The sequence below is a fragment of the Clytia hemisphaerica genome, unplaced genomic scaffold (genome assembly GCF_902728285.1).
Source record: "Clytia hemisphaerica strain Z4C2 unplaced genomic scaffold, Clytia hemisphaerica genome assembly, whole genome shotgun sequence".
NCBI classification, from domain to species: Eukaryota; Metazoa; Cnidaria; class Hydrozoa; order Leptothecata; family Clytiidae; genus Clytia; species Clytia hemisphaerica.
Window position 1 is genome coordinate 526,570 of NW_027103394.1, and position 18,457 is coordinate 545,026.

The 18,457-nt window shown below is 35.5% G+C and overlaps 1 protein-coding gene and 1 long non-coding RNA gene across 2 annotated transcripts in view; both read right to left on the reverse strand.

Annotated features, from left to right (window-relative positions):
* LOC136824902 (uncharacterized) overlaps positions 1-18,457 on the reverse strand; it is a 366,918-nt gene that overhangs the window by 286,802 nt on the left and 61,659 nt on the right. The window lies entirely within an intron of this gene.
* On the reverse strand, positions 8,851-12,334 carry LOC136824891 (uncharacterized). Its single transcript, XM_067080866.1, has 4 exons — positions 12,079-12,334; positions 11,502-11,576; positions 10,279-10,476; positions 8,851-9,217 (listed from the first exon to the last, which is right to left on the reverse strand). Exons 1-4 carry the CDS (start codon positions 12,313-12,315, stop codon positions 9,203-9,205), a joined length of 525 nt encoding a protein of 174 aa, XP_066936967.1. The 5' UTR covers positions 12,316-12,334; the 3' UTR covers positions 8,851-9,202.

The following is an 18,457-nucleotide window of genomic DNA, read 5'->3' on the forward strand; positions in this document are numbered from 1 at the left end:
TTCAGCATCAATTATGATATGGATAGTTACAACTGGTAAAAAAACGTGTGTCTGAAGCAGTCAAACGTCAAAGATGTAAATAGAGACAGAAAACAAGACAGAATCCATTAGTTCCATAAAGTTTGAGCAGAATTAGATCACACTTACTAAAGATTAACATTGTCTTATCGCTGAATAAATTCTTTTAGTGAGTTAAACCATAGTGATTGGTTGAAAAGTATATCACATGACTTTCCGCGGCAAAGAATTGATGATTAGCCTGTAATCTTTGTTTTCCTCAAATAATGAAACGAGCTCCGTCTACCATGCGAGTTACTTACAGCGGGCACAGTGCAAATGAAAGGCCCTTACGCTAACCGCGCTGGGCCAATAAATGTTTTTTAATGCTAACAAATGTCATGTGCTAACCCTAGGAAAGCCAAATACTATCAAACATGTACACGAATACACACTAGGGGATAAAATTATTGAACGTGTATCATTCGAAAAAGATCTTGGTGTTATCATCGATAAGAATCTCTCCTTTGACCAACACATATCAAATCAAGTGAAAAAAGCTAATTCAATGGTTGGTCTTATCAGGCGGACCTTCACGTACCTCACTCCAGAACTGTTTCGAAAACTATACGTAACATTTGTCAGACCACACTTAGAATACGCCCAGGTTATCTGGTCACAAGCACGGTGGCCTGCGAATTTGTAAAACAATATTATTATTATTATTATTATTAGAATAATGATTTCCGCACGGAAAAGATAAATGAACGAAACGCGTACTTTGAAAAATACCGCAAAAATGTAGAAGTCACCTAAATATTCGCAAATATTTCAGATATCACCTCTAGTCACCTAACAATACCAAATTATTTCAGATATCACCTCTAGTCACCTAACAATACCAAATTATTTCAGATATCACCTCTAGTCACCTAACAATACCAAATTATTTTAGTTTTCACCCCTAGTCACCTAGTTTTGAGAGATTTTATTTAACTATTTAAGATGTTACCTAGTTATCAGTAATGTCTCCTATTCTCAACTTCAGTTGAGCTAGAATCTTACAATTGATGTTTGTTTGTTTGTTTGTTTGTCCACAATTTTTGGGGCAGCCTAGAGACCTGAAAAATTGGTCTACGGAGCTGAAATTTGAATCACACCTTCCTTTGGCAAAAAACTTCACATTTTTATTAGGTACATCATATTCTCAACTTCAGTTCTTCAACTCTCAAGTTCAGTGTGTCTGTCCTCTTAATTATGGGGCAGCCTGGAGACAAAAATGGTCGGATTTGGCTGAAATTTGGAACTCTTGTTTCTTGGACAAATACCTTGGGGTCTTCCCTTTTTCATTTTTGAGGGTCTGGGGACGAGTTTTTCGCCAAAGCGAGGGTAAAACTTTGGGGCAGCCTAGACACTTTAAAAGTGGTCGGATTTGACTGAAATTCGGAACACTTGTTCCTTGGATGAATACCTGGGGATGTTTTTTCAATTTTTGAACATTTTCATTTTTGGGCGAAAACGAGGAGCTTTTGCACTTTTCATTAACCGAGAATTATACTTGGTGTTCCACTCCGAATTAAGCTAATAATTTTCTTTTTATGAAGTTTACAATTGAGCCTTCGAATTATTTGGAAAGTTGAGGCCAGTGTGGTTAGCATGCTCGACAGTTTAAAAGTGAGGCCTCTTACAATAAAAACTTTGGACAAAATTTCCTTTTAAAATACCAAATTTTGGGGAAAATTTTATCCACTTTTGAAAGGGCAAAAAACTATAAAGTATAGTGTCGACTTTTGCCCAAGTTTTTGTTTTCAAATTTTGCTTCTACCTCAGACAAATTAAGGCCTGTGCAAATAGTTAGCTAATGTGACGTGTTCTTTTGCAAATTGTTCCGGCATCTAATCAGGCGTCCATTTTTTTTCTAAAACGTAGCAAATTCTTCATATTTTTCAAAAATACTTGGGCCATTTTTTTCGAGCAGATGACTTCGGGAATTAATGGCCCACTTTTTGGATAGGTTGATATGGAGAATTCGAATCTGTAAAAAAATATTTAGAAATCAGGGCGATCCCTAAAAAGTTAATCGTTTCCACGTTACCGAGTGACGAAAAAAAAGTCATATAAGCGGCCACAAAAATTTTTTTACCTTGTCTTTCTGGGTTGTACTCACTGTTTATAAAGGAACAACGGTAAACCAGACAGATTTGATCATAAAAAACGTCCAAAGTTTAAGGAAAGGTCATATGTAAAGTTGTTTCAAAATTCTAAAATAAACCTATATACCTACGGCCGGTTGAATTAAAAAATAATTCTCACCCGGCCGATAACGCAGAAACAAAAACTTTTTCAGGGTTTGCCCGGTGTGGAATAACTTGCCGTCACGGATTTTATGATTTGGCAGTATTTTACCGACATATGACGGATTTTTCCCAAAAATTTTATCCTATTAAAGTATTATCGGCTCTTTCGTCAATACAGCTATTGATACACTGGGAACAAGGCTTCCTCTGAACAATTTTGAGAAATTTTATAAGCCAAAAAAGGTGGCGTAACAAAAACATTTCCGAACACTCCTCCAAGGAGTGGGCTCCCTCTAGGGGTTCCCTCTTCTCACTTTGGCCACACTATGGATTTTTGCTGCCGCATGGAAATGAAACATATTTTCCTGGAAAAGAAAAAAACGTGAAAAACTCATGAGTGTCTAATAAACTAATAAGTTGGGATTGGAAATTTTGTTTTTCAAATGAACGGGGAAGGGATCCTAATTACCGGGAGTTGTACTTCCATGGATTTAATATAGACACTGGATGAATATCAACTTTCAATTTTATCGATTTCGCCCTTAGTATTAGCAGTATTGTTCACTCTCCATCCGTAGTAGAATTTGCAATTTAATCCCGTGCTAATACATACTCATTGTACTTGTACCTATATTATCAAAAATAACTACCCACAAGGGACTTAAAACTATCTTCTTGAGAAATTATCTTGAAATTAATTGCTTTCGTGGGTCGTTATAACGTAAAAAATGTGAGCAAAATAGGCGAAAACAAATAACATCCATAAGAAACAAGATGCAACACCTGAAATTTTGAGAATTAAACCTGCTTAAAGTCGATGATCCACCGCGGGCCACCAAGCAAAAATCATATCCTCAGAAAGAAAATCAATCAAAGATTATTCTGGTGCTAATTCAAATCAAAATATCAGAATGTTTAATGAGATTAAATCAATTGAAACTTTCAATCTTGCTCAGCATTTTCTTTGAATATTTCCTATAGAAAGAATATATTTTTGCTTCATTTTGCGAGTATTAGAAACACAGAGATACTTTCAAATGTTGAAGTCTCAGATTAAAAACGTTTTTAGAAAGTGAGATACTTCGCTTTTTATGAAAAAGATTATAAGACATTTTTCAAAATCAATCGTCTTCGATCCGCCATGACAGTTATCCTCTAAGGGCAGAGTTAGAACATTCATTGTTTTAGAAAACAATTGAAAGACAAAGCTATGCTCTCCACCGTTTCATGCGTTGCTCATCCAGAGTCTATGATAAATTCATGGTACTTCTAAAAACCCTAAAAAGGGACTACAATCAGGCTACTAAATTTAGACTGAATAGAATTAGGCACTGAAGAACGCATGTGAGTTCAAAAAAGTTACGTATTTTGGATATCGGTCAGGAGCGTTCATAATGGCGGATTTTGGGGTTCGATGCCTGTTTTTTTTCCCATGCAATCTTTCATATAACAAAATCGATGTGTGCTGATCAAAAATCATCAGGAAAACAGAGAAAAAAAGTAACACCAAATCTTATATTCTACATCCCAATACGCTTCCAAACATGTTTCCATGCTATGTTATGGTTTAGGAACAAGAACTGGGCAGTGGAAGATTTTTAGACCACGTCTAACACGGCGAACGACGTAGTTGAATTTTGTTAAAATGAAATATGATTAAAATAAGATAAAAATTAGTTTTGATTTTCGATCTCTATTTTCAAATTTTTCACTTTAACAGTTTTTATTTCACTTTTCCTTTCAATAACAGAGCCGAAAGTTTTTTAATACGCATTCCAATCAAGATTGTGATAATTTCATTTCATAAAATCTCCGCTCGATCTAATACTGGATAACGCCCTTTGCACTACTCGAGCGAGTAGGTCATTGCTCAAATCCTTTTTACGCCAAATTCGCGCTGACAAGATGGACGTAATGTAAGTAGCATTCTCAAAATTCCACAGATTCCTATTAAATCTAAAGTTATCTGATTCCTAATTAGAAAAACCTCCATAAACAGTCAGTGATTATGCAGGTTTAAGCATCTCCCTCTGAAATGCTGACTTTATTGTCTTCCTAGAATGTTCAAACGTCTCATTTTTAGGAATCAAAATGGTAATAACCCTCCACCACCTGCTCTCCAGGAACAAGGTGTTAGTGGTGACGAGGTCCAGCCCGTTATCCCGGGGGGGGTACTACCCTTGTCGACCGACGGGGGTGCTCCGCTGAGGTTCGAAAAATGCACCCTACGTGGGACTCGAAATTGGGGAAAAAAGTGACCCTGAATGGGACTGAAATTCCAAAATTTTCTCAAATTTTCTACTTTTTCCCCAAATTTTCCAAAAAAGGCACCCTACGAGGGACTGATTTTTCTATTTTGGTGTTTTTGTGACCCTTCCTGGGACTCGTGGAGGTTAAAAAAGGCACCCTGACCAGCGGAGCATCCCCGTAACCCATCTTGCCCTAGTACCCCCCCCCCCCCCGGGCCAATATCCAAGAAGAAAATGGAGGTGAAAATGCGATCAATCCTCAGGATGATTTACCCAGATTTGAGCTTGATGCAGAAGAGTCTGAATCAGCTTGGAATTTACCAGAGAGTCAACTGAACTATCTACACAAATACATGAAGATGCATCCTTTCCGCGATATTGTGTTTAATGATATTGTTCTAAGCCCCTTCGACGGTTTATGACCTCAAAACCTATTTGTTTTATGAGTTTTTTTTCCTCTCATTGGCTGAAATACTCGGCAGGTTGAGCTGTTTCGACGTAGTTGATGGCCCATTCGTAACAACTGTACGTTTAGGGGCCACCGTAGTTTTTTTACATTGGCACACTATCTCTGCGCACCGAAACCAAAAAAATGACTCATTGTGAAGAGAGTGAGAAAATAATAATTGATAATCTCAAAACTTTAATTGGATGGTCTGATTGGGGTTAGTGGGTAATTTCTTTGGTGAAAAATTTTTTTAAGGGAAGGAATGTCAAAGAAATTTTCCGACGTGGTTGTAAAAAATCCCAGATCCGCCCCTGCTGGGGGCGAAAAATTAATGCAATTTTGGAATATGCATTAAGTTACCCGAGTCTTCTGATATAAAACTATTCAACTTACAATTTAAAGTAATCCCATATACAGAATAGCTTCAATAATTTTCTAGCTATTTACTCTAACTCCTGCCTCCTATTATTTCAAATGACCAATGAATTAAGCATCGTATAAAAATTCCAGCTCATCCCGGGACTACTTATGGCGAATACGGACATGCCATCAAATACACGAGCATAGGTCCATATTTCGAACATGAGTCACACTTCCCTTTCAGTCGCCAACGATTATGAGAATTATAGCAATAGACAATACAAAAAGTCTGCGCTTCAAAAGTTCATTATAACTCGAACTTGTCTGACATTCCCATGGCGTATCGTGATATGATATGATATATTTCTTTTTTCAGATCTATTTACATTTAAAAATCCTAAGCGAAAAACAACCCTAAGAGGCTTTCGAGTTCGAAAGGATATATGGAGTGATAATGTACAAGAGATACTAACTAGAGAAAAGAAAAAAACAACAAAAGATAAACAACAACAGGAGATACAATACGAAAATATTTACACTTGGTTTGTGGATGATAATAAATGCGGTAGAATAAGACACTAGATGGGAAATTAGTTATCATTGAGTAATTTTGATTTGAGTTTTCGAGCAAACACAGAAAAGCTGGTGGATTTGAGATTAAGACATTGTTGATTCCAGAGATGTGGACCGTAAAATCGTATGGGAGATGGCGAGTCACCAAATACCAAAGTTGTTAAAGAGTCATTAGTAGGCTGACGGGTACCAAACCCATGAGATGGCTTACTAAAAATTGTGTTTAAATAGTCAGCTGATAATTTGTTTATATGTTTAAATATGAGCTTACCACACTCTAATTTGTATAGGGAGTTAACTTTTAATGTATTGAATGTCCCAAGATTTGATTTATTAAAAATTTTATTGATTTTATTTGTTATATTACTTATTTCACAATTTAACTTACCTATTCCCTTGGTGCTCGGTGAGCCCCAGGAGGTTATGCAATATTGTAAATGTGGATTAATAAATGAATAATATAATGAAGTTATATAAGACGGTGAAACTAAATGACTCAACTTACGTATGAGGCCTGAGCCTTGTTTGATCTTAGTTTTGACATGATCGATGTGAGCTTTCCAGTCCAATTTTTCATCGATAAATACACCTAAATACTTTGCAAAGCTAGTTCTCATTACCTGATTGTTTGATATTGTAATAGTGAATTTTCCAACCTGTTTTTTACCTGAAAAAATAATAAAACAAGATTTTTTAATATTTAGGGATAGCTTGTTGTTGGTCAGCCAGGTTTGAACAAGCTTTAACTCTTGGTTTACTAGTTGCTCAAGGATAACAGGGTCTTCGTGGCTTCGTGGCTTCGGGGGTCAATCACGCTGAAGTTCTAAAGGAGTGGGTCAATATCCCATCGGAAAGAAATGCAGACTTGAACAGGCTAAAAAAACAATTCGCGAAACGCCGTAGTCCAGACTTTCCAATTGCTGAATATCTTCTGACCTTCAGAGCGTTCGGAGCTTAGATTGAAAATGACTTTCTACATAGCAATACATAACAAACCGTACTATTTTCTGAAAGAAATTTTTCAAGGTTTTCCAGCTCCGTGACCGAACATTTCTCTAAATCGAGGGAAGACGAACCGAGTGAACCGAGTGAACAGAGTTAAAATTTCTGTAATTAGCAAAGAAATCACTATTATAGAAAAAATTGATGCACCAAAGGAGACTAAATGAACTTTCCTGTAGCCTCGACATTCAATTTTGATTAATCTTTTCTGTCAGCAATAAATAAAATCTCAAAAAGGTAGCATTTTTGCCAGGTTGGAGAACTCCAAAAAATGGTTTGATTTGACTGAAATTTTACTCTAAGGTGCCCCTCCCCGAAAATTTTCCACCCCCCCCTGGACCTTATTTTCCACCCCCCCCCCCCCGTTTAATAATTTTTCCGTTAATATTTTCAGCTATAAAAGGCAAGTCCCTTATTTTGCTCTAAATCGCCTGATTTTAGCCCATATTTACCCTATTTGGGGGTTTTCAGAAGTACAATTTCCAGCCCCCCGGCAATTAGTTTATTTGGCACCTAAGAGTACATACTTTGTACTAGTAATCCGATAATCTAATGCACAGGAAAAAATTATAAAATCCCAAGCCTGGGATTTGGCCATTTTCGGGGTTGGGAAAACGGCAAATCCGGATTGGGATTTTGCCTTGGGAACATGACGACACTACCAACCTTAGAAAAATGCAGTTTTCGGGTCGAAATTGACGAATTTCCAAGGTTGGTTTTTACAAAATTCGGATCCGAAACTGATGAATTTCCAAGGTTGGGTTTTTGAAAATATGGTTATGAGGATAATTCGGGGTATATTTCCGAAGGTCAATTTTGGAATTATTTGAAATTAACTCGGGAAATTTACAAAATTTCAAAATTAGACCGAGGGTAATTTATCTCGAATTTCACGAAAGTAAACATGGGATTTTGGCTAATCTCATAGTTAGGATTGAATTTTTACGAATTCTGTAAAATAAAACGTCAATTTAGCAATAGAGATTAAGCTGTAACTTGATCCTGAAAGGATTCGCACTTTCAGTAGGAATTGAGTCAAAAGTAGAAAATTTCAAAATGTGAGAACTTTCAAATTCGCGGGAAATTACAACTAGGGAAGTTACAAATTAACGCAAGTAAAAACAAATTTCAATCAACCATAAGATGACCTTGAGTGTTCTTTTCAATAGACGATATCGGCTTAACGTGAAAACTCAGATTTGATCCCCGAATATTGCCCACAATGCTTTGTGCGGAAAAAATTTCACCGTGAACTTTTTTCCGCGCAAAGCGGAAAGTGGTAGTTGTGGTACCAAAAAACAAAGATGAAATGTTGGGGCAAGCTAGAGATTTCTAAAATGTTCTGATTCTGGCTGAATTTTTCACGCCTGATCCATGGATTTATCCCTGTCAAGGGTTTGTTTTGAATAATTGTTATGGGGACGATTTTTGTGCCAAAACAAGATGAATATTTTGCCCGGGGGGGGGGCACTCGATCTGAAAACGACATTTCCATGAGAAATCATACCCTTACAGTGCACTTTTTTAAAATTTCTCGCCCATAAGGGCGAAAATTTTTGCAATTTTCCAAGAAAATGTGGAATTTTTCGTCCAAAATTGACCAATTTTGAGCCAATTTTACCAAAAAATTGGCCTTTTATTACAATTTCCTACCCTTACAGTGCAGTTCAGTACAGTTTTGTAATTTCCTACCCTTACAGTGCACTAGCTGAACTATGAAAAACCTACCCTTAAGGGCCGAACGTCTGGTAGGTCATTTACCTTGAGTGCCCCCCCCCCGGGATATTTTGTAGCCGTCTATAATTCTACAGATTTTGTTGATTATGCTTAGCTTGTCGATCTTACAACTGGGTCTACGAATGGTTTAAATAATACTGAAGTTTAGCCAGGTATTGTTGGATTTTGAAGTAAAATAGCGCAGATGTAGATGAAAATGCTATGTTTCAATTTTAAAAATCATTTTCTAATAATAAAATTACAAAACAACCTTAAGACTGAAGTAAAAAAACAAACATTTTATCTCCCAAAGAATGGAAAACCTGGTAGCAAAACAATTCAAGTTATACCAAAAACGTAGTCCAAGGATGGACGGAAAAAATTGCCCTATCAATGCTATTCACCTATAATAGAATAGCCTATTTTGACTTGGGATTGCTAGTTTTAGGAGTAAGTCTCGAAAACGAGAGATTTTCTTCCCTTAACGCACGATAGACAAAAGAAATATGTTACAAATATAAGAAAACAGGATCATGATGTCCAATCACTTTGTTGTAGAATCACTTTTCTCCATCCTATAAACAAATAATTTACATTTAATTAATTAACCTTCAGGTAGAATCTCAATGAACTTAACCCCGTCGAACTTAAACTACCAGATCCAAGTATAACAAGCAATATGCTAAATGGACCTGCCTGATGATTAAATGGCAACAACAGGAAGTACAGACTAGAGCTTGTAAATATGAAGTAGAACCGTTTTATGACAGCTTTCGGCTGTTCCGGCCATTATTACTAAGAATTTTACGAATACAAAAGATTTATTTCACTGCAAATAAAATGAAATAATTATTAAATTTAGTCATCACCATTTAGAACTTTTTCTATATCGGAACAATTATATCAGTTGAACCAGCCAGTTCTACAGGTCGTAAAATTTTTTTTTTCGAAAATAGGTTTCAGCACATTTTCGGAAGTATGTACTACTGCATATCTATTATGGGGAAGAAATCCAGAAATTAAGTCCAAAAAACCTATTTTAAGGTAGTTCTTTTCCGAAATCAGGCACCGCAAGTTTTGGGCATTGATACAGATGCAAAGATTCAGAAAAAATAGTTAGCGAATAGTGAGAGAAGCTGGTTATTCATGTAAATAGTTAAACAAAAATAAATTCAATTACGAAAATCCAATTTCTATGGCCAATAAAATGTCCGTGAAAAATCGTTTCAGCCAGCGTTTAGAGAACCGAGCCGTCATCTTTGTGCAAAAAATCAGGAAAAACTTACAAAGCAATTTTTCGCACAAAGTCCAAAAAGCTCCATTTTAGACAGTTTTTTGCCCCCCCCCTCCAAAAAAAAATTGTTATCTAAAATTGGGCATCATTCACATTTTTGACATTGCCATTTTGAATCATTGTGCAAAAAATTAGAAAAAAAACTAAGCTGATCCCGAGAAAAGCTGGTAACAGACGAACGTTCAGGCGGATGGACGAACGGACGGGAATGGGTTAATTTACAGGACTTCAAGTTTCGTCCAAAAACGGCACTTGTTAGCAAATAGTTCTTAGAGGATTCACTTTAATTTTAGAGACTTCGGTAGGTTCAGCGGTAATCATCTCACTTAAAAAGTTACCAACCTTCTCCTTTGCTTGCTTGTTTCTTTGATGTTGCACTCTTGATCTAATCTGTTGCAAGGAATATTTTTCACTTAGATAACCCAGTTGTTTAATGGATTTATCGTTCATTTTCTGTTTCTTGTCAATGAAATCTTGACCATATTTTTCAAGTGTTAGCACATCAACTGGCGGCCATAAAGAGTGTCTATCTCCCTCAGTCTAAACGAAGGAGGCAAAAAAAATAAAGACCTCAAAAAAGTCGCCCTCAGGAATTTTACTGCATTGCTGCAACACGGAAATTCGTTGATTATTCAAAAGATATCTATGTAGCTTTATTAATTCTTTGTGCTCAAGTGAGTTACGGCATGTCCAAGGTAAAAGTGAACCAGTTCCACTCACTTTCAAAATGTCAAACCTAGCTGAAAAGAAGCGCCATATGATGTAGATCAACGTGATGGGTGTTAGAAAAATTTAACTTAAGGCTATAAGAAGTTATAGCCCAAAAACCTATATTATGACGTCATAAACATTACGTAACATTTCGTCACGAAATTTAAAATTTAAATAACTCATAAACTATTAATGATATCAATATGTAACTTTGACAGAACAAATATATCGTAATTCTCTAGAAGTAAAATTTTCGAAATCTCCTGAAAAATGATGACGTCAGCATTTTTAAGCAATTTTCGATTTTTGGCTATAATAAATGACGTCATCATTATTTTCAAAGGATTTTTAACTCAGAAATTTTCTAACATCAATATCTATTTGTGGTCAAAATTTGACGTTTATATGACTTTTAGTTCACGAGATATTCAAATTTTTAGTTTTATGACGTAATGTTATGTAATGTTTATGACGTCATAATACAGGTTTTTGGGCTATAACTTCTTATAGCCTTAAGTTAAATTTTTCTAACACCTATCACGTTGATCTACATCACAAGGCGCTTCTTTCCAGCTATGTTCGACATTTTGAAAATGAGTGGAACTGGTTCACTTTTTCTTTGGACATGCCGTAACTCACTTGAGTGAGAAAAATAGCCTAATAGACGCCATTAAAAGAAATTGAACGTAAAAGATTTTTCTTTAGATAAATTTTGTCCGGACACACTGTAGAAGCACACTATTTGAAAAATGTTGAAGATGTTGTTGTAGCACGGAAAAAGAAAAATTTTAACGCACATAACGAATTAAAAAAAGTTTCATGGGGACGGGAAATCATCTTTTCTAAGCACTTACGTGAAATATTTCCATCCTTGGAGGAGACCTAGGGGCCATCCGTATCGTGCTGTGATCATGTTCATCTTCTTCATTCTACAAGAAGTACATGAAAATGAAGAAACTTAAAAAAATATGCTGTTTGTGGCAATAGCAGCTGTTTGTATCAAGGATTTATCATAGACTCTGGATAAAGAACAGGCTTCTAGCTATGTCCCTAGTAACGATATTAACCTTTGAAGTAGGCCAATTCTGGCCCTTTTTAGTGATTTTTGATCGTTTTAGCTCTATTTCACTTTTGCCTTTTTTCGACAAGGGACGGAGCTCAAAGCACGGTCTTCAATAAAGTGGGTATAGAATTTTTTCCAGGGGTTTAAATAATATATTCACAGTTTAAGTGCATGTTCTAGAAAGATGGCGAAAACGATTTTGAGCTAAGAAAAGGTCGTCAAACCCACCCCCGTATAGTGAATTAAATAGGCTAATTAGTTCGAAGAATAAAAGTTGGAACTGCGCGATTCCACAGTAGAAAATACACAACAAATGCTACCCTTCCTGATCATATTTATTCTTAAAGAAACAATGAAATTGAACTCACAAGCGTTGCAGATACAGGTATTGTTACTCTCTCTTTGTCCGAGCTGTTTCGGCCTTTACGTTTAATATGCCTCACGTGGTCACGAATCTGTCGAGGACTTGCGTCAACGTTAATGTCTTTGAATGGAGTCCCATTAGACAAAGCAGATTGTATTATGGCATCTTCTTCGGTCGACCATGATTTCCTTGGGGTCCTCATTGGGCTAGGATTGCCATCTTCTTTCCTTGGGGTCCTCATTGGGCTATCATTGTTATCTGTACCTGTAGAAAGGAGAAGGATATTGGACAGTAGTTTATAAAAAACTCATTTGTATTTGTGACTAAACAGGACTAATAGTAGGGGGAAATTTGTAAAATCGCTCGATTTTTTTAGTCAAAGCACTTGTTATACATTTTTGGAAAGCTGAGGGGTAGGGGAATCAAAATAACTTGGGTGCCAATTTTTTTTCGGACACTTTGGTGTGATTTTCGGACAAATACGACGGTCTAAGGCAAAAATCATAGGGTGAAAAATTAATGAAAATTTTAGCTTGAGAAAACGGAGACCTGTTGTATATTGTTGGAAAGCTCTCAAAAAATTAAGATTAGTGATATATTGCGAGTATAGGTGATTTCAGTACCTAACTCAAGATATTGAGCTTCCAAAAGCGCAAAAACTGGACAAAACAGCTGTTTCTGGCTGAAAAAACACTGAAAAACACTGAAAAACAAGGATTTTTTAAGGATTAATATCTCGGGTTAGGTAAAGAAATCACGTTTCACACGAACGAACGTGCGGCGGACGGACACAGGTCAATTTAAAGGACCTACATCTTCAGATTGGATTTTCAAGAGAGGTTCATCATATAAAACACTAGAGAATAGACTAAAAAAAAGGGAGTTCAATGCATATTTTACAAGGTAATCCAATTTTATGAGAAGGAATTAGGCTAAAAACTGTGTTTTTACGCTTCACGAAAAAGCTCTTAGAGCACAGCCCCATATCTTTTGATCTAGTGAAGCTATGGGGTTGAAAATAGTCTATTCTCTAGATCTATATGTATGTAAAATTTATTTTGCGATCTATAAACAGAGATCAGAGAAGCTGCTTGTATACTTTTTAAATAAAATCTTACGTTTTGTAGGAGTCAATGTTTTGGAAGTCTTCATTGAATTTCCACTAAACAACCTCATTCTTTTTCAAAAAATGCTTGAATGTTTTGAATTAAAACGAGGTAACAGGTTTGTTAAATTTCATATGAGTATAAAAAAATCTTTCTTGATGATGAAATTTATTTTCGTAATAAACTTAGCAAAATTTCTGAATTTTCTGGTGTTTTCAAAGTCTGCCATCTTGTCCAATTTTAATTGCATTGTGGGATGCATGATTTAGATTGCATTTGAAATGTGCAATGGAATGACTTCTTTGTTTCAAATACAGTTCAATTTGAAATATATTTGAATTATTATTTTAGAACATAGAAGGTGACTTTCAAATACAATTCAAATTATACAATTCAAAAGCAGTTCATGGATTGCTTTTGAAATGTCATTATGAAGTGCATTTGAAGTGCTAACTATATTTTTAGAAATTCATAATCCAAATACAATCCAAATTATACGAACTGCTTTTGCATTAACTGCGAAATGTATATGAATTATTATTTGAATTACAACTGAACCTTCTTTGAAATACATTTAAAATTAGAGGGATGGTATTAATTGGGATTTTTTTCTCAGTTATGGCGCATTAGCATCACGAAAGTTCTTCCTGGGAGGTAAAAACTTCAAATTTTAATTTTCAATGTGTTAAGTATGTACCTGAAGTTTGAAAAATTTTCACTTTGGTACCTCAAATCCCACAATGACTAAAATTGCGACACAGGGTGAACGGTTTGGTGTTAGCTGTTTATATTTTGTAGTTTTTCATTGTAATAAATCCCCTACAGATTCCATAAAAGTTTGCAAATGTTTAGATCTTCGATCCTTTGTAGCACAAACCCAGCAATGTAGTTACCTCAAAAACCACAATGGGAATACCTAAATACTGGAAAATCAGTTGAAGATATCTCAAAAATGAATATTAAATCCTGTTCTTAACAGACCAGAGTTTTCTATTTCATAGTATTATTAGTGTAGCCTGGTGTAGCTTGTTTAATTCTCTTGTTAGATGCGTGTATGCTTGTAAACATGAAAGATATTTTTCAGTAAGCTAATTGTCTAGAATTTTATCTTTTAGTGTAGTATAAAATCAAACCAAAATTTAATCTCCGTGTGAAAGCATGTTCAAGTAGAGGTAATGCACCAAACAATAAGGCAGAAGCAAGTGTGGCAAGAAAGAAGATAAATAGAAAGGAAGAGCAGTTGAGTGAGGCAGTGGCTTGGTGTATTGAAAACAATGCTAGGGGATATAAGGCACTGAAGACTGGCATGTTTCCACTAATCAAAGACTGGGAAAGTGAAGACTGGTAGTGAGAAACAATATTGTAGCATCTTGACCAATAACGAAGAAGAATGCATCGTACAATATGTGAAGAATAAAAATAGAGCTTTGCAAGGAATTAATAAGGCTGATCTAACAAAACTTATACTGGCTGTTCTGCGAATACAAGATTCAACCATGATGAGAGACCACAATTTGTAAATTATGGTGTCGATGGAACTCCTAATGGCCTGGTGTATGCTGGACGTGATGACAGTTGTAACAAATTAATCAAAGAAAATCGGGAATGTTTTACTATCAATCCTATAGTATCCTGTTCTAGTAAATCCTGACAATTTTTATTTTTTCTTTATAAGATACACAATCAATTGTAAAAGGGGTTACGCACGATACGAAAGTCTCGTGTTTGCAAGCAAAAGGTTTTTTACACTACATACCGTAGGATTGCTAAACTTCCTCATTCCCAGCGAAACTTTCCGATTGCTAGTGTACAACGGAAAAGGAGCAAAACGCTACAAAAGTAGATTTAACACCGATTTTTGCCGGAGACGCCTAGAAAAAACAGCGAAAAGATCCCGAAGATGGGGCAGGAATGTTTTCCCGGGAATGAGAAAGTTAGCCATTCTACGATACAAATTTAAAAAGTAGTACCCAGCCGTTTGCGTGATCGGGAAATGATCAACAAACCTTTTTTGGTAATTTTCATGATCGTCACGAGAGCAAGGAAAATTACTATCAGTGCATTTTATAAACATGTACAAACTCTGGTGAACAAAAAGAAAGTTGATATTCTATTTTCAAAACAAACTGCTTTTTTGAAGTTTTTTTTTAACTCAAATATCTTAAAATTTCGACTTAAAATAAGAACATCATAAGGATTTTTTGGTATAAAAAACAATAACATCCGAGGCTCAACAAAAATTTTTAGAACAAAATAAGAGTAACTCATACTATTTTTTCGTGAAACTCATAGGTAGGCCTAGGATTGAGATATCAAGCAATTAAAGGATCGAACAGTTAAAATCGGGTATTGAAATACGGCTTAAACACAAGCAGTCCTCCTTAGGGGAACCAAAGAGAGCTGAGCAGAGACATGGCATATCAATGATCATATCAGTTTTTCGAAAAATAGTGCACACGTAAAATAGGAATAGACTACAATAATAAAAGGTAAACACTATAAAAAGACTAACATAAATGACAATTAAAACACAAACCTATATAATGAATATACCTAATCAAATTAATTTCCTGACAATGAACGTATACACATATGTAATAAACCAAAATACAGGAAATAGCATAAAGTCAAACTAGAATATAATGTGAATATGGGATGAATGTGTGATGAATAAATACACGCTTTTTTTTATAAGAATGTACTTTATAAGAATGTCTATGATGAAAATGGCCGAAAAATTAAACATATGCTAAGATTATCACCATCATGGAATTTTGCTATTGAAGCTAAGAATGCCATTTTAAGAGCATTTTTCATTTATTAATTGTCAATTATCCCCAAGTAAGGCTTGACTCCTATCACAAAAGTGCCATTTTATGCTTGAGACGTATGTACTAAATGTTAAATCTAGTCTAAATTAGGATCCTAACCAAAAAAATGCTGTAAGAATATCCATGATGAAATGGATTTACACCATTCTTATAAAAAAGATCGTGTAGTATAAGCTTACCCCCATGTTGATGGGGAGGGCTTGCACAACAAATTATAAAAGTAGCAGTACAGCTAAATGAAGAATTGAAAATAACTGGCCAAGTACCCTGTTCTACTATATGTAAGGAGTCTGGAAGAGAGACTAAATGGGAAATCTGAGCCTAACAGGGCAGACACAATCAAAACAAACTGATGAATTTATACTCTGATATACCTACATAATATCAGACACTAATTACTTAAATTTGCACCATCAAAACAAGAGCACAACAAGAATAATTGGCAGTTAAAAGCGAACAGCCAGGTCTCGACAAAAAAATACTGTTTCAAATAAAAGAGACTGTAAACTAAGAGTCTTAGAAATCTCCAAGAATCCTAGAAATTAAGTCTCCCACAGGATCAATATTCAAACTTTGGCTTGGACAGTACTCCTGTACCTAGAAAAATCTTACAAGCCTGATATGTCCCATTCATTTATTACAGCTTTTTAGAGAAGAAAAAATTATCTATTAACGCTCAACCATACAAATTTATTCATCATCATAAATATGGTATTTTAATTCACATAAGCATAGAAAACTGAATAGTTACGCAGAATTTCAATAGGTATGTTGCTACCGTGAGATCGGGTAACTTGCATCTACAGTAAAGTGGATTCAAACATACATAGCCCTCAAATGAATGACCTGGCTGGTAAAATACAAAGTTAAATGAAAAAAAATGGTAGAGTAGATCTGCGAGCGGAGCTGCGTAGTTAATTTATTTTGAAATTTTGCTGCTTTGATTGGTCAGACACTTGATGGCTATGCAAGTCTCCCTCCACTGATGCAAGTTACCCGACTTCACGATATTCTATGCGACACTTCAAATTAAAGCTTTTTATTTAAAATTGTGATTCAAACAAGTGATTTAGGTGTACTTATTTGCTTGACGTGTTGATGTTTAGTTCAAGAAACACAGTAAGATAAGAATTAAGCACTAAAAAGTTGCCATTATCAGGCTATCGTGCTCCAATTTTTTGGAGTCATTACATGGAGTTTCCGCTGCCAATAGATATTTTGCTAGATGCAATGCCAATGTCATGTTCTGAAAATCCAGTGTGGGGCTTAACCAAGTGAAAAACAAAAAAACAACAAAACATTGAATTATTGCTCGTAGCCACCATCAACCTCTCTTCAAAGCTTTTTAGATGCTAAAATACTTCCTTGAAAGTCAGATTCTTTAAATATGTCCTTGTGATAAAACTTTCGGAAAGTTGAGTCAGATTTCCACTTCCCCTTTTTGAAAATTTCTGTTAGAGAGATACCTGAGGAAGAGGCTTTCGAGGTTGAAGCTGCACTAGTCGAGTGAGCTTTAAAAGTTTTTGTATCAATGCCACATAGCCCAAGCATGTCTACTAACCACCTTGAGACTGTACATGACTTAACCTAATGTCTGACAAACACAGAGACTGACATCTCTGTCATAAACTTTAAATTCCATCGTAGGTACTTTTTGACCTGGTTTCCAGGTTTTTGAAACTAGAGAAAAAGTGAAGACGTAAACGTCAGGTTGTTATGGAAGCCGAGAAGGGTCATTTGGTGATTTCTTTCAAAATATGACGAGATTTCTTTTAAGTTGTCGAGATTTCTTTCAAACTGTCGAGTTTTCTTTCAAACTGTCGAGATTTGTTTCAAACTGTCAAGATTTCTTTCAAACTGTCGAGATTTCCTTTAAACTGTCGAGCTTTCAATAAGTGTCGCGATTTCATTTTTTTCCAAAAAAAATGTAGAGATTCCATCATCAAAACCGCGGGAACATAAACCAAACGCAGGACATCTCCACACGCGGGAAAGAAAAATAGGAAGCACCAATCCAGTTGGAGTTAACTGTAAACTACTCCGAAGATAATGGCTTTATTATCTTTCTTTGAAGTAATTGATAATCTAATTTGTGTAACCGCGACGTTGATGCGACCACCAATTTTCAATTCTCTGGTTATTTACAGATTAACCATAACGGTGAGCATTGATACCGTTATGAATGTGGGACTGGATTCTAGCCACGACACCATTTTCAGTACCACGATCGGTTTGTACAACCCTTGGAAGCACTTTGAATTCTTTAATTGCATTGATGAAAAAGTTAGCCGGGATATTTGGGTTGTTATTTGACTTGCCATATGATCTTTCTGGAAAAACCATCCACACAACCATGAATGGGTCCGTAGGGTTTCAACTTGTCGTAGCCATCTATATGCCACACGTCATTAGGGCCATCAGATTAATAAACACGCCTTCTTAACTT

Coding starts and splice junctions, on each gene's coding strand:
- LOC136824891 (XM_067080866.1), bottom strand. CDS start 12,315: ATGAGGACCCCAAGGAAAGAAGATGGCAATCCTAGCCCAATGAGGACC. Junction 11,577..12,078: donor TACCTGTATCTGCAACGCTT/GTGAGTTCAATT, acceptor TACTTCTTGTAG/AATGAAGAAGATGAACATGA. Junction 10,477..11,501: donor CAAGGATGGAAATATTTCAC/GTAAGTGCTTAG, acceptor TCCTTCGTTTAG/ACTGAGGGAGATAGACACTC.